The following is a 17,628-nucleotide window of genomic DNA, read 5'->3' as shown; positions in this document are numbered from 1 at the left end:
TTTGTGACAGATTGTTCTCTTGGGGGGGGACAGTTATGTGCATTTTAGCACACAGTGTTTGGCGGTGTAGTATCCCATTGTGATAACCAAAATTGTGCCTTGGTTTTCTCATTGTAAAATGGAAGTAAAAGTGATACCCTCTTGATAAGGTTGACGAATAGGTAAGATAGTAAATGAAGAGTACTTAGAGCAGTGCCTGGCACATGGTACAGTACTGAAGTGGTAGCCTGTCCCTTCTCCAGCAGATCTTCCCGACCCAGGAATCAAACCCAGTCCCTTGCATTGCAGGTGGGTTCTTTACCGACTGAGCTATCATGGAAGCCCTGGCATATGCTAGGCACTTGATAAACGTTCACTATTGTTTTGATTTTCAAATCATAAATATCTATGCATTTCTAAACTGTCATACTAATAATTTTGTGAGGAAGAGAAATGGGACCTCTTTTTTCCATACTTCCAGTCCAGATTCATATTTACTGGCAACTGTCTTTAAAAGGGTAGTATAAAGTTAACAAATAGGAAATGGGGCTATGTAACCACTGTGATCACTTTCAACTCTCCAATATTGTGATTATATTTCTGTATTGATAGAAGAGAATGATTAGTGTATTTCATTGTGCTCTGGTACTTATATTTATTAATACATGTTTTAATAATGGTTATTAAAATCATTTTAGAACTTATAAGAATTATTACAATATGTTATAATTTTAAATTATTAAAGTGAGTGCTTTCAATTTGTTTCAAACTTTAAACTGTGGAAAGCTGATATATTAGTTTTCTTTCTCTGAACTGCACTCCATGGTGAACTTTTGAAAACGATATAATTGGTGGCTCAGACAGTAGAGAATCTGCCTGCAGTGCAGTAGACCCAGGTTTGATCCCTGGGTCGGGAAGATCCCCTGGAGAAGGGAATGGCCACCCATTCTAGTATTCTTGCCTGGAGAATTCCATGGAGAGGGGAGCCTCATGGACTACAGTCCCTTGAGTCACAAGGAATCGGACATGACAGAGCGACTAACACTTTCTTTTAGACCTTTAATGAACTCTTTCACAGGTTAAAAAAATACTACTATACAAAGCAAGTGCAGGCCATCATTTACTCCTGAAATCAATGAACGGATATATACTATTAGTTAAAAGTAATCTGAAATTATATTTTGCATTGCTTTTAAATTGCAAAATGAGGCAAGTGTTTTTGGCTCTCTCTCCTGTTTATGAGATAGAGGAAAGGAATTAATTTTTTAAATGTATTCTAAAATAGCTTTAATGTTTTATCACAAAAAACACACTTAAATATATGCTGTTTAATGGATAAAAATTGGAATATAGTGAAAAGAAAAAATGCTGTCTTTCCCTAAGAATTATACCATTTTTCATTCCCACCATAACTTTAGGAAAACACCTCTTTTTCTACAGCCAAACAGTATATATTTTTCTTCTTTGTCCACTTTTCTTTAAAAAACAAAATGACTATAAGAATTGTGGCAGTTCTAGGTACAGTTTAAGCCGTAGCTTCAAAACATTATTTCATTCAAATTTGATGCTTGCTATGTGTTAGGCTCTTTGTTAGGCACTGAGGAGTCATTGTGGAACTAAGTAGGGTGTTTTATAGGTTACAGTTTAGTGGAAGAGATTTAAAAAGAAACTTAAAACTGTGCCAGATACTGTGAAGGAAACAAAGACACTGTGTGACTAGTAGTAGAGATCTGCCTTAACCTGGGTGATCAGGAAGCTTTTAGGACAGCCTTTTTAAGTACTGTAGAGCTAACTGGGTTTTTCTGAGATTCAAATTTTATTATTTTTATCATTGTTAATGCTTTATTAGAAATATTTACCCAACTGAGCTAATTAGATACATATAAACAAACTCTAGTATAGTCAAAATATCAGTTAAGATTGGATGGAGGAAGGGCAAAGAGGAAGATATTTTCCAAATTCCTTAGGCTTAGGTACAACTAATTTTTCTTTGCAAATTACTATTTCAATCTTGTAAAAATTGAGCATAAATATAACATCTTGTTATGTTTATGATCTTATACAGTTTTGAGTTTTTTAGTTTTTTAGAGATTTATTTTATTTAAAATTGTTTAGATAGGAGTGATATTTTATCAGTCCTGTGCGATCTTTGTTACATGAAGTACAGATGAGAAAGCTAACACTAATACAGAATTTAAAACAGATACTATAAACTTGGTGGTAATGCTGTGTTCAAATGAAATATCTTGATAAGCAAGTGACAAATAGTTGGCACTCTGTCTGAAATGGAGTGCATAAAAAGTATGTTTATATATGAAAGCATATCTTAATCTACTTCATGGTATGTATAAAGAATACAGTAGTTTAATATAACTCCATAGTGAAGATTTTGTCTTTAACTATGATTGTATTAGAACTAGAGATGTTTTCCTCTGTGAAGATTAATGTTACATGCTTCAAACTTGGTTTGGTTAATAATAATAATAAATCTTCAAATATAGTTTATTATAATAGGACTAGATGTGTTGAAATATATTTAATTTACTTTTTAATAACTTAATTTACTTTTAATAAATTAATAAATTTTAAGTCCTTAATTTACTTTTTAATAACTTCCTTTCAGCTGACAGTTACGTTTCTTCAATTTATTTTTTGAATTGGAGGATGATTGCTTTACAGTATTTTGATGGTTTCTGCCATACATCAGCATGAATCAGCCATAGGTATACATATGTTCCCTCCCTCTTAAACCTTCCTCCCGCCTCCCACCACATCCTACCCCTCTGGGTTGTCAGAGAGCACCCAGTTGAGCTCCCTGCATCATACAGCAAATTGCCAGTGGCTGTCTGTTTACATGTGCTAATAGTATGTTTCCATGCTACTCTCTCAATTCATCCACCCTCTCCTTTCGCCACTATGTCACAAGTCTGTTCTCTATTGTCTTTATTGGTGTTCTGTTGCTAAGTCCCATCCCAACTCTTTGCACCTCCATAAACTGCAGCACGCCAGGCTTCCCTGTTCTTCCCTATCTCCCAGAGTTTGCTCAAACTCATGTCCATTGAATCAATGATGCCATCCGACCATCTCATCCTATGCCACTCCCTTCTCTTGCTGTCGATCTTTCCCAGCATGAGAGTCTTTTCCAGTTTGTCAGCTCTTCACATCAGGTGACCAAAGGTTGGAGCTTCAGCTTCAGCACCAGTCCTTCCAATGAATTTTCAGGGTTGATTTCCTTTAGGATTGACTGGTTTGATCTCCTTACTGTCCAAAGGACTGTCATGAGTCCTCTCCAGTACCACAATTTGAAAGCATCCATTTTTTCCACGCTCAGCCTTCTTGTGGTCCAATTCTCACATCCATACATGACTACTGGAAAAACCATAGCTTTAACTATATGGACCTTTGTCAGCAAAGTTGGTGCCTCTGCTTTTTAATATGCTGTCTAGGTTTGTCATAGCTTTCCTTCCAAGGAACAAGCGTCTTTTAATTTCATGGCTACAGTCACCGTCCTCAGTGATTTTGGAGCCCAAGGAAATAAAATCTGTCACTGCTTCCACTTTATCTATTTGCCATGAAGTGACAGGACCAGATGCCATGATCTTAGTTTTTTGAATTTTGAGTTTTAAGCCAGCTTTTCACTCTCCTCTTTCACCTTCATCAAGAAACTCTTTAGTTCCTTTTCACTTTCTGCCATTAGAATGATATCATTTACATAGCTGAAGTTGTAGATATTTCTCCCAGCAATCTTGATTCCAGCTTGTGAGTCATCCACCCCAGCATTTAGCATGATGTACTCTGCATATAAGTTAAATAAGCAGGGTGATGATATACAGCCTTGGCACACTCCTTTCCCAATTTGGAACCAGTCTGTTGTTCCACGTCAGGTTCTAACTGTTGCTTCTTGTCCTGAATACAGGTTTCTCAGGAGGCAGGTCAGGTATTCCTATCTCTTGAAGATTTTTCACAGTTTGTTGTGATCCACACAGTCAAAGGCTTTTGCATAGTCAATGAAGCAGAGAAGATCTTTTTTTGGGGAATCCCTTTGCTTTTTCTCTGATTCAGTGGGTGTTGGCAATTTGATCTCTGGTTCCTCTGCCTTTTCTAAATCTAGCTTGTACATCTGAAAGTTCTTGTTTCATATACTGTTGTAAGCCTAGCTTGAAGGATTTTGAGCGTTACCTTGCTCTCATTTGAAATGAGTACAATTGTACTGTAGTGTGAGCATTCTTTGGCATTGCCTTTCTCTGGGATTGGAATGAAAACTGACCTTTTCCAGTCCTGTGGCCACTGCTGAGTTTCCGCATTTGCTGGCATATTGAGTGCAGCACTTCAACAGCATCATCTTTTAGGACTTTAAATACCTAAGCTGGAATTCCATCACCTCCACTAGCTTTATTTGTAGTAATGCATCCAGTGAGTCTCTATCTCTGCCCTACAAATTGCTGCCCTACAAATGTTACATTAGTAACATTTTTCTAAATTCCATATATATGTGTTAATATGCAATATTTGTTTTTTTCTTTCTGACTTCACTCTGTACAACAGGTTCTAGGTTCATCTACCTCACTAGAACTAACTCATATTCGTTCCTTTATATGACTGAGTAATAGTCCATTGTTTATATGTACCACAACTTCTTTATCCATTCCTATGTCGATGGACATCTAGGTTGGTTTCATGTCCCGGCTATTGTAAATAGTGCTACTGTGAACACTGGGGTGCATGTGTCTTTTAGAATCATGGTTTTCTCTGGGTATATGCCCAATAGTGGGATTTCTGGGTTATATGGTAGTTTTATTCCAAGTTTTAAGTGATGACTCCACACCCTGCATGTGACTCAGCAGTAGTGCCCTGCCTCCATGGCTTCCAAGCTTTCCTTCAGAAGCATTCCCTGCGGCCATATCTTCTCTCCTGTCTCCTCCGGCCGTCTCTCTGAAGTCAAAAGCAGTCCTCGCCCTGGGATTGCTCTCCAGTCCCTACACTCCAGCTCCCAGTCATCACACGTTCTGTTGGACTTGTGTTCCTGTCTGGGGTATGTAGGGCCACATCCCAGATTGTCTGTGTGGGTCTCACTCTATTCAGACTGTCAACATATCAGCTGCTTCACTCTCCAGCAGTTTTGAATGCTTCCCCCTTGGTCCCAACTGATTGCCCCACATGTGGGGATCTCACCCCTGCTTCAGCTTCCCCATCTGCTGGGTGCACGTCTGACCCTGCTCACTCTCCTCTTCTTTTCTCCTTCCTTCCTTCATCCTACTGAGTTTTGTGTGGCTCTATATATTCCTTTCCGGTGGTCAGGGACTACTGCCACCCTCGGCTCGTGCTCCACATGATCTTTTGCATCTGATCTTCTGTGTTCCTGATACAGCCATGGAGAGAGATGTACTCCATGTCCACCTACTTCTCTGCCATCTTGTCTCCTTCCTTACTTAGGTTTTGAATTGACTTCCAGTTGTTGTAGTGCTTCATACCGGTCAGTTTGTAAACCTAGTAGGGAAGGAAGTACATTGATGCTTGGTTGTATTTTAGAGCAGAGAATCCTAGGTTGCAAGCTATATTCCTGGTGAATCTGTAAATATCTGCTCCCTCAGCTCTATTTAGCTGTCCTTAATTTACTCTGAAAAGGAAAATAATTTAATAGAATTTTGCATCATCTTTTTTTCCAGATACTGGCCAAAAGAAGACCCTAGACAAAAAAGATGGGAGAAGAATGTCTTTTCAGAAACCCAAAGGGACTATTGAATATACTGTAAGTTATTTGTTTTGGAAAAAGTTGATTTCTGTTTGTCTTATTGGAGGTATTCTTTGTTTTGTTTGTCTTTCGTTTCTGATCCAACAGAGCTTTATTTATTTATTTTTTCTTTTTTTTTTCCCCATTTATTTTTATTAGTTGGAGGCTAATTACTTTACAATATTGTAGTGGTTTTTGTCATACATTGACATGAATCAGCCATGGATTTACATGTATTCCCCATCCTGATCCCCCCTCCCACCTCCCTCTCTACCCAATCCCTCTGGGTCTTCCCAGTGCACCAGGCCCGAGCACTTGTCTCATGCATCCAACCTGGGCTGGTGATCTGTTTCATCCTAGATAATATATATGTTTCGATGCTGTTCTCTCGAAACATCCCACCCTCGGCTTCTCCCACAGAGTCCAAAAGTCTGTTCTGTATATCTGTGTCTCTTTTTCTGTTTTGCATATAGGGTTATCGTTACCATCTTTCTAAATTCCATATATATGTGTTAGTATACTGTATTGGTCTTTATCTTTCTGGCTTACTTCACTTTGTATAATGGGCTCCAGTTTCATCCATCTCATTAGAACTGATTCAAATGAATTCTTTTTAATGGCTGAGTAATATTCCATGGTGTATATGTACCACAGCTTCCTTATCCATTCGTCTGCTGATGGGCATCTAGGTTGCTTCCATGTCCTGGCTATTATAAACAGTGCTGCGATGAACATTGGGGTGCACGTGTCTCTTTCAGATCTGGTTTCCTCAGTGTGTATGCCCAGAAGTGGGATTGCTGGGTCATATGGCAGTTCTATTTCCAGTTTTTTAAGGAATCTCCACACTGTTTTCCATAGTGGCTGTACTAGTTTGCATTCCCACCAACAGTGTAAGAGGGTTCCCTTTTCTCCACACCCTCTCCAGCATTTATGGCTTGTAGACTTTTGGATAGCAGCCATCCTGACTGGCGTGTAATGGTACCTCATTGTGGTTTTGATTTGCATTTCTCTAATAATGAGTGATGTTGAGCATCTTTTCATGTGTTTGTTAGCCATCTGTATGTCTTCTTTGGAGAAATGTCTGTTTAGTTCTTTGGCCCATTTTTTGATTGGGTCATTTATTTTTCTGGAATTAAGGGTTCCTAATTGCCTTATTTTAAAAATCTGCACTTCACTGTCAATAACTTTTACTAACAGTGATACTTCAGTTTTTAATTGTATTTAGAATTTTTTTTTCTTAAAGACAAATTTTATTCAGTGTGATATGAAGGTAATTATTCTAGAAAGTTTAATAAAATAATAGTTTACTGGGAGTTAAAGTTTCTGTGCTACAATAATTTTTATTAGATTGAGCTTTTAGGGAGACACTTACTTTTTTTAAAATGTGATCTTCATTGTATTCCCAGCAATGAGAATGAGAATGACAGAATATGGAAAAAGCAAATTGATATTAATTTTCTAGAATAACCTCTCTCATTTGATTATTTGCAATGATATATAGCTAAGTTTCTCTGTTCTAGAAATGACTCTCAAAAATGTCCTTAGTCAGCTTTTCATATTTCTGGTTACTATGGAGAACTAAAGTGAGAAATCTAATCTGTGGTATGCTGCTTATTTGATTAAATGTAAATGTTGTTAGATAATGTTAACATGTTATAAAGCAGTTATTTTAACTGTATAGTTTGTCTAATATGTTGTTATAGCTGTATTAAAAGAAAATAGTTTATACATTTGTGTCATCACAAAGCCTTCCAATCTTGGCTTGAGTCTTGATTATTTTTTATAAATTCTAAAAATTGAGCAAAGTATCAAAACCTTGAGTTACACTTTATTTTCATAAACTGTGTAATTGCCAGTTTGAAATTGTAAGTATTTTTAAAAGGTTTAAAATGAGATAATTTAGGGTAGAAATGTATTTACTACTATCAAAGGAATCTTCTTTTAAACGTATTCTAAACTTGAATGTGCTCATACCTTCTCTGCCTGATTGAGAAACTAAAAATATAAATTCAGATAGTAAACTCTTAAGGAGTGTAATTTGATGTTTCATTAAGGCATAAGACTGTAGGCATGGGGCATTTCATTGTCTACATATGTAATCACGTGGTTGTGAAGAATTATGAAATTTCAGTTGGTTTTGAATTCAAGAGCTTACCGATTTTTTTTCTCGTAATTCAATAAAACTTGTGTTATTGGTTGCAAATTGAAATTTAAATTAAGAACCGTTATTTTGGAGAAAAGGTTAATTGAAATTTGCAGTTACAATTCACCCTTTTTATCCTTGGGTTCTGCATCCACAGATTCAACCAACCATGGATTGAAATATTTTGGGGAATAAAATTCCAGAAAGTTCCAAAAAGCAAAACTTGAATTTCCCTTACTGGCCACTGTTTACTTACACTGTATTAGTATTATAAGTAACCTAGAGATGATTTAATGTATATGAAGGACATGTGTAGGCTATATGCAAATACTGTGCCATTTTATGTAAGGGATTTGAGCACCTGTGGATTTTTATATCTGTGGGACTGCTGGAACAAATCTCCCAGGATACTGTATCTTACACCTGTTTCGCTGGTTGTTCTGCTCTTGTTGATTCCAAATGTGAGTGGTCCCTTGTATCTTTTCACTTTTTCATTTCCATTCTATTAATCAAAAATCTTAAGAACTTTACTATCTGAAGTGAGACCCAAACCTTGTTCTATTTCTGCCTTTCTAGATGCTTGCATTTCTTACTACTAACTTCATATTTAACAAACTATAGAAAACCTTTTACCAATTCTTTCTTCATCCTTGCCCAGTGCCTAGTTTTTTATTCCATTTACCATTAATCTGTTGTTCATCCAGGTTGGCATTTTTGGATTTAGCATCAGTTGCTCATTAACATTCACACCTGTGACATTCTACAACTGCTACTGTATTACCACCTCATTCAATCCATTCCTATATTCTCTTGAGTCTTATTTGAAAATCTCACACCTTAATCTTTCTTTACATTTTTATTACTTTAAAGATGATCTACTGCTGTAGTATTATATTGGTTTTTCTGCATTGATTCTCTTGTCTCATTAATCCTAGACCTGTTGGCACAAATCTAAGATGCCTCTCAGCCACGTAACTTTATTGCTTTATATTGGTGGGTTTTTCTTAATTACTGCATTACCCCAATTAGTAATAATAGTGAAGATGAAATGTGCATTAATTCATATGAAAGAAAGTAACTTTATAAATTTTCAGATGTTACAGCAAAGTAAAATTGGTTTACAGAGAGCTTTTACATAATCTCAATAAAGTAAGTGACATACCATCTCATTGCATAGATGAGAAAGTTTGCCCAGAAGGGAGCAGAACTATATTAATTCATGTCTTTGGCATCAGTTTGGTTTTACAAACCTTAAAAGGAAAGTATATATTTATTGGATATTTTTAGCCCCCCCACATTCATATCTACTTTTCCTGATTTTTCAAAGTCTATTACAGTCTAATTCAAAATACCCTATTAATATCATCCTTTCTTGAGATTTAACTAGTTATTTCCCTTCCTAAAATCCTAAATTCATAAGTGTACTCTGGATGGTTTAGGTGGAAGAGACAGTCTCTCACAAATGTGTTTTGTAACATTTCTGTCTCTGATATGTCAGTTCTATTGTTTTCACTTTGAATGTTCTTTTCCCTTTTCTCTACTTCTCAAATTCATACCCCTTCTTCAAGATTTAGCTTTAAATCTTTTCCATAAAACCTTTCTTGGATGTTTAGGAACAAATATGTTGCTTTATTTCTACTCAGCTTTTGTTGTGTTTGTTGTTTCATTTAAACTGCTTTTCATCTTTTATATAATCTTTTTTGTCTTTCTTATTTTCCAACTAGATTGTAAATCTTTTATGCAGTAAAGCTATTTTATTGCACTTCATTTTGTTCTCTGCAGAGCTCTCATAATGCTTTCTTTATGGAGAATTCTAAAGGAATATGTTGACCAATCAAATGACTTTTTTGTTTCAGGATAATTGGCAATTAAATCTCATAATTTAAGATTTCTATAAGTATGATTCTGTAAGATATACTGATTATAAACATTCCTCAGCTTTGGTTTGAATGTATTTTCTAATTTATCCATTTAAATAACAGGTTAGGTACATAAAGATTACTAGAAATGACATTTTAAGTTTAATACAACACACTTTGCTAAAGTAAAATTACTTTATAAAAGTTATATATATTTTTAGAAACTATAGTATATTGCTTTAAAGCTTTTGTAAGATAAAAATCACTTGTGTTTTGTAAATTATGTTTTGTATTTTGAAATTGCTTGAAGTAGAGAACTACATGTAATTGTAATGTATGATGGTAAAGCATATACTCTGATAATAGGTTGAGACTAATTGTTAACAAACGCAAAATTTCTCAAGTTATTCTATCTCTAAAGATGGAAATACACCACTTACTAATCAAATGTAAGATTGTTCCGTAGATATATTAGTGATCATTAAACCTTATGGTTTAGATTTTCTCTTTTAACAGTAATTTCTTTTTCTTTTAAACAGGTTGAATCAAGGGATTCTTTGAATAGTATAGCCCTGAAATTCGATACAACGCCCAACGAACTTGTTCAATTAAATAAATTATTCTCCCGAGCAGTTGTTACTGGACAGGTATCATTTTCTAAATGCATTGATGGTTAGAAGTATTCAGTTGTTAAGACAGAGTGTCCATTGCAATATAGTTAATTTAAGAAGAATAATTTTGTGTTTACTTTGAACAAATCATATTGGTTCTAGAAGAGATTAAATGTCACTTACATCCATGTGAATTTTTAATACATTGAAAAGAACTAAATTGTCTTTTCATATATAGTTTTAAAGAGCTTTTAGAAATAGTCAAAGCAGTACATGTATATGATAAAAAATTCAGACTTCTTTAAGGGTAGTTTATCTCAGACTTAAAGTTTTCCTTTTTCAGAAGCAGCCAGTTACCAGTTTGTATACCCTTACAAAAATACTCTAGCCCTTCTTTCTTCTTTTTTTTAAAAAAATAATTTTCATCTGGGGAAATGTTCTATTTATGCACAACTCAGTCTCAGACTTTCTCATGTATCTAGAATGTTGCACTGTATACCAGTATACAGGTATGCATTGGAAATATTGTGGATTTGGTTCCAAACCACTGCAGTAAAGCAAATATCACAGTAAAGCAGGTCATAGAATTTTTTGGTTTCCTAGTGTGTATAAAAGTTATGTTTACACTGCACTGTAGTCTATTAAGTGTGTAATAGCATTATGTATAAAAAAGTATATACCTTAATTTAAACCTTAATTTGAAAGAACTTTATTGCTAAAAAATGCTAACCATCATCTGAACCTTCAGAGAGTCATAATTTTTTTTGCAGTAGTCACTGATCTCATATCAACATAACAAACATAATAGTAGTAAAATGTTTGAAATACTGCAAGGATTACCTATTTGTAACCCACAGACAGAAAATGAGCAAATGCTGTTGGAAAATGGCACTGATAGACTTGCTTGACTCCGGATTGCCCCAGACTTTCAATTTGTAAATACATAGTATGTGTGGAGCACAGTAAGGTGATGCACAATAAAACAAGGTGTGCTCATATTATGATTTAACTAAGCACAGTAAACTTTAGATTTTCTGCTTTTTTTGCTATTGTAAACACTGCTGTAAGGAACACTCTTGTTTGTATCTTTTTCTTTATATTCAGGTATATCTGTAAAGTGAAGTCCTAGACGTAAAATGACTCAGTTAAAGAATGTGTGCATTTTAAACTTTGCTAGCTGTTCCCAAATTGTCCTTTAAGAGGAGCACCCATAATTTATAAGGATCATTGTTTCCCTTCACTGTCGCCCACAGTCTGTGTTATCAAATCTATCTAAATTAAATTTGAATCTTTTTAAACTTTGTTAAAGATTATTTCAGTAATAAGCATACTTTTAATCTGAAGGTTTTAATTTTTAAAATTTATTTCTGAAGGATATTGTTAATGGTGTTTTCTTAGAGAACACCATCTGATTATTAATATTTTAGTTTGACTGAGTCTTTATGTGAATGTTTTCTTTCAGGTTTTATATGTTCCTGATCCTGAATATGTCTCCAGTGTTGAGAGCTCTCCATCTCTAAGCCCCATAAGTCCTCTGTCACCAACATCATCCGAGGCAGAATTTGAGAAGACCACTGTAAGTTTCCCTTCTTTACAAAGCTATCAAGAAATGGCACTGTGTATATATCATCACTATTTAATCTTAGTTTGACTATGGCTAGAATAAAATTTTACCTCATTTTGTTAATTAAATTTGTAAGTCCCAATTTTTAAAGTGAAACATTCTTATTAAATCAGACCACTTAAATTAACTTACTGTTAGTAGTGGTAGTAATCCAAAGATATTCTTCAGCCCTCTTATAAATATCATATAATAATTTATAAATATCATAATAATTTAAATGATAATATAAATAATAAGTTAACCATATAATATCATGTTGGCTATCTTATAAAAATGACAGCACTGTACCTTTGTGACCCCGTGGACTGTAGCCCACCAGGCTCCTCTGTCCATGGAATTCTCCAGGTAAGAATACTGGAGTGGGTAGCCATTCCCTTCTCCAGGGCATCTTCCTGACCCAGGGATCAAGCCCAGGTCTCCTGCATTGCAGGCGGATTCTGTACTGTGTGATCCATCAGGGAAGCCCATGAAAGGAATATATTACATTTATTCTCATCATCGAAAATGGAAGTGAGGTTCTAATGATAGGTATTACTGGACCAAACGATGCAGGAATACCTTTTTGAACATGGCCATACCATTTTCTCATGGGCCTTAACAAAGAGATGCATTCATAAGGGGCAATGACAAAGGAGAGTAGTGTAACCTCAGGTTAGGTTAATTTAGCTTGTGTTCTGTACTCTAAAGCAAAGTTGTGAAAAGCTTCATTGTAGCATTTTGCCTGACTAGAAACCTGTGGGGTCCTTTTCTTGTCCTTTACTTTAACCCAAATCTGCCTACTAAGTGGCTTTATTGAAAGGCGTAAGATCAAAGAGAAGAGAGTGCTGAAGTTCAACAAGAGAGCAATAAAACCTACATGAAAATGCTGTCTTCTTCACTTTGCCATGTTGGTAAAAGAGAGGGAAAGAGCCATAAAGCCGTGAAACATTTTTAACCTTTAGTGTCTGAGCTTCTGTCAAAGGTGGCCCCAAAGTGTCCTCTAATATGACCAGTCATGAATAAATTCTTTCTCCCTGAGATGAATCCAGGAAAATGATAAGAAACATGAGTTCTTGAAGTTCCCTTTACCCAAGTGATAGTCATCACCTACTGTCTGATTGTGGGCAGCCGTCAGAAATAATTCTTTTGAACAGTAATTTTATAAACTTTAGTCATATCTTTTTAAAGCTAGAAATATATTCATTACCAGCCTCTAAGATAATATTCCCGTGTGACTTTTTATACACAATATCGCAAGTGCTTCTGTCTCTATATTGTAATTATTGAATGTGTATTTCCCACACTCTGTGTGTAAGTTCCTTAGAAGCAAGGATTTTATGATCTTATGTTTTATTTGATGTAATTCATCTGTATTAATTCAAATATTGTTTATTAGTTTTTAATATGTTTTCCCATAAATTGTCAAAAGTTTATATTTCTAATATGCACTTACTGGTTTCCTGAATGTTCAGCTTTTTAACGACTTATTTATAAGGCTAAAATGTTATTACCATAAAGGATCTCTGGTTTTTTAAATATTTTTATATAAAATAATAATCTTTGGGAATTATCAAACAGTCCCCCTCATGTTTTCATATATTGATGAAGAAATGTGGAAGAAGATAGAATGAAAGCGAGAGTAAACATATGGTAAAGAGCTGGAATTTACTATGTGTCAGGTAAAATTCTAAGCAATTTAAAAGAACCACCATCTAAGCCTAACCTCAAACTTAGGAGATAAGCACCTGGCCTAGCTGTGTTTGGTTTTCCCTCCAGACCCATTCTACATCCTTCTTCATCCTTTTAGGTGGTATTCTCCTTAATATAAAACACTGTTTAGTGTACTCTAAGTGAAAAATAAGAAGAGTACTTCTAATATGTTAAGGAATATAATTTTCAAATTATATTTCATGGTAGTAAGAAAATATAATTTTGAAAAAATACTTCTGAGAGATTCTATGGGAGGCCTACAGGGTCTTACAGGAGAAAATATATAAAGTATTGATATTAATAAATTTAATATTTTAATTTATTTAAATTAATATTAATATAAAATTAATATTAATTTAGACACACTAAAAGCTTCTTTTAAAACATAAACAATTATATTGCTGCAGTTACTGTTAATGTTTTAAAAGTACTTACTATGCATTTATTATTGAGGAAGCTATGGCATAGAGAGAATGAGTAATTAATATACATCGCATACTTAATGAGTGGTAAAGCTGAGATTTAAACCCTGACAGTGTGCATTCAGATTTTGGGTTATATTCTTAACCACTTTTTGAACTAATTGATTAAAGCTTAAGGATTAGCAGTACGCATTGTCTGAGATTGAAACATACAATCTTAAAATTAAAATATATGTGTCACAAGTTGTAGAAACTAGAAAGTTCATAGTAAAGGGCTGTGTGGAAGTAATATAGCAAATTATTGCTTAACAAAGCAAAAATAAAAGTAAAGCAGATGATTCAGAAGTATTGCTTAGAATGATTAAAAGATGAACAAAAGTATTGCTTTGTTTCTTCTTTACTTCCAATATAAGATTCTCTGGACTGTTTAATATGTTGCTCTTCTGCTTTTATATCTGAAAAAATTATTTGCCTGTATTAGTTTCCTAGAATTGCTGTAACAAAGGATCACAAAATGGGTGGTTTAAATCAGAAATTTACCTCACAGTTCTAGAGACTAGACATCTGGAATCAAGATGTTGGCAGGGGTATGATATCTCCTTACGAGGGAGGAACCTTCCTTGCCTCCTCTAGCATCCCCACAGTCCTTGTCCTCCTTTGTCTTGTTAGGTCACTCCAGTGTCTGCCTTTGTAGTCACATGGCTGTCTTCTCCCTGTGTGTGTGCCTGCACGTAGTGGTCTCCTCTTCAGATACAGAAACCAGTTAAGTTGGATTAAGGGTCCGCTCTACTCCTCCTGTATGACTTCAGCTTAACTTCATCTGTGAAAACCTGATTTCAAAATAAGGTCACATTCTGAGGAAGAGGGTTAGGACTTCAGCATATCTTCTTGGGTGATACAGTGAACCCATAACTTTGCCTTTTATAAAATTTAAAGAGAATCACATAGTTTAGTCAGGAAACTGTAGAAGATTTTCTAACTCTAGTCAAATAACATTTTTTTTTTTATAAAAGACATTCAGTGACTGTTTTCTTCACGTATAGATGAGAAGATATATAAAAGAGTGATGTTAATTTCTTACAGAGTTTTGGGGATCTTGAGAATATGTGTGATGTTTAATAAAATAAACTTCCCTCTATTTTAATCATACTAAACACATATAATTCATTGACATATTGAACTTATATACCTGAAACAGATGTTAAAGTCATAGCACCCATGCAGGCAGGAAGTTAAAAAAATTTTAGTTAGAAATATCAATGTGGGTTGAGGAGATTAAATACAACATGTGCTTCAAAAATTGTTCTCATATATGCCATCCTTAAACTAGTCACATTCCTCTCCCCTCTCTTTCCCTTCCTCTTTACTCCCTGCTTCCTCTCTCTGTCTTTGTTTATACTGTTATATATTTAAACCAAGAATAAATTTAAAATCCCTAAAATATATATATGTGAAGTATTTTACCTATTATATATAATATATATATAAATTATTATTTTAACTTGCATGCTTTTAAATCTAAATTTTCATATGTAAATATGTAACATATACTTTGTTATATAATAAACATAAGCTTATGTTACATATTATATTAAAATAAAGTTAAATAACTATAAATGCCAAATATATAAATAACACATGAATTGTATATTATCGACATATTGTATAATATAATTTAGCTTTGGTGCTTTTAAATGTAATTTAAAAACCAGGAGTTTATTAGGGAGTTACAGTTTCTAATATGTGCTTTTAAAATGATGATGTTCTAATTATAACTTAGTCTTATATTCTTAGAACAAAATTGATATATGTGAAAACATAGAACTTCATAGTAGGACTTAGTATTTATGTAGATTTTAGGAAAGCAGTTCTTTATATAGAAGAAATCTCTATATTTGTAACATCACAAATAAATAGTTAAATTACTGAGTAAGAGTTTTCTTCTAGATTCTGAATGGGAGCATTGTTTTCATAATTAGAATTTAAAAACTGATTCTTCTTTGCTTTTTAACCTGGTTGCTAAAAAGTTCAAAGCCAGATCCAAAACCCCAGGTACAGCACATAAAATTGCATTTCAGTTTTTCTTCACTCTAATATTTTTATTTTTTACTTGTATTTTATTCTGTATGTTGGTTTTAAGAGCCTCAAATTCTTAAGAAGTAGAGTTTAAATAAATTCTGAGAGTGATAGTTAAACATAATAATTTATATGAAATAAATGGTACTCATCGTATTTATTGGTTAAGAAATGTACATTGCTTTAAAAATAACATTTTATTTTAGATTATATTATTTATGTTGTATGAAATAAAATGTTGATATTTCTGTGCCTCGTATGGCTTTTCCTCCTCAAATTTTATATACCTTAACCTATGTGTTACCAGAGAACATTTCTGTGTATTTTCAGTCACTAAGGAGCAAAACCTCAATAAAGCCAAGGCAGGTTGGGAAAAGGAGAGTTTGTAGTTGCTAATTAGCTTATGATAATGATTTATAGTAATAGTCTACAAATTATATAATACTTAATCGTACTGTACAGAAAAAAAAGATGGCCTTTTTGAGTCACTTGTCATAAAATTGCTTTGCTTTTGCACGTTTGAACAATTGAAGTGATTATTGAGGCTTGATAGTTTTTAATTCTATATTTTTAAGAATCTTTCCATCCCTAGTGGCTAAAGCAAAATTGCACAAAGAAGCTTCAGAAAGCACTCAAATAAGCCTCAAAAAAATTCACAGAAATACAGACATGCTAATGCTTTGCATCAGTATGTATGTAAGTTAAAATGAAGTCTGATTATGATTCCTCCAAACAATTTTGATTTCTTTTAAAGAAATACTCTTTTGTGCTGTACTTGAAGCATTTGTTAAACTAATCTGTGTTATTTTTAATAGGATTACATTGACAAATTGGGATTGCTAATGATACTGAGTTGTATAATAGAATTTGAGACTGTGATGGAACAACAGCAAACTATTGTTCTGTGAGGTCTATTTTTAAGGGAAATATTAAACAATGTAACAAGGTACATACAGTTTTTGTGAATACGGTTATATAGTAGATGATGATGTCACCTGATTTGAGAGTAAGTGAACAGCATCACAAACTTTATTTGTAGTTTTGTGCCAACTTGCAGGGGACTTTCTGATATCTTTGTATTAACTTTTTCTCCCTGTGCACACAGTCATTTAGAATACTTGAAATGGAGAGTACATAGTATTTTAATTAAGCTCACTAGTTGATTTGTTGGCAACATGGGTTTTCATCTCAGCTTCATCTTACTCATTGGACAAGTTACTGAATTTGGCCAAGCGTAAGTTTGCTCAAAAATTAAGGTAATGGAAAAAATAAATAAATAAAAGTAAATTAAGGCAATAATATGTGCCTTATGGTTTTTATAACACTTAAATATAAAGGTTCCAATTAATATTATCATCTGTCCCTTATTTAATTATCTGTGCTAAATGAATTTATATATGATACAAAACTCTTAGATACAGTACTGCCAGAGACAGCAGGATGAATGTGAAGTTAATAATTTGCATCATAAAATGAAAAGATTGATAATGATTT

General features: G+C 33.8%; 1 protein-coding gene across 12 annotated transcripts in view; it reads left to right on the top strand.

Moving 5' to 3' along the window:
• Positions 1–17,628, top strand: part of OXR1 (oxidation resistance 1) — a 486,852-nt gene that overhangs the window by 415,241 nt on the left and 53,983 nt on the right. For 11 of the 12 annotated variants that reach the window (XM_043483377.1, XM_043483381.1, XM_043483380.1 and 8 more), the window contains 3 exons: positions 5,646–5,728; positions 10,252–10,359; positions 11,786–11,899. In XM_043483377.1, coding sequence (XP_043339312.1) covers positions 5,646–5,728; positions 10,252–10,359; positions 11,786–11,899 — 305 coding nt within the window. Of the gene's footprint in view, positions 1–2,661; positions 2,703–5,645; positions 5,729–10,251; positions 10,360–11,785; positions 11,900–17,628 lie in introns of those variants that run through there. The other variant, XM_043483383.1, reaches the window with a different exon arrangement.

Source organism: Cervus canadensis, chromosome 12, assembly GCF_019320065.1.
Source record: "Cervus canadensis isolate Bull #8, Minnesota chromosome 12, ASM1932006v1, whole genome shotgun sequence".
Classification (NCBI taxonomy): domain Eukaryota; kingdom Metazoa; phylum Chordata; class Mammalia; order Artiodactyla; family Cervidae; genus Cervus; species Cervus canadensis.
The sequence above is the reverse complement of the archived record's forward strand: the minus strand, read 5'-3'. Positions and strand labels throughout refer to the sequence as shown.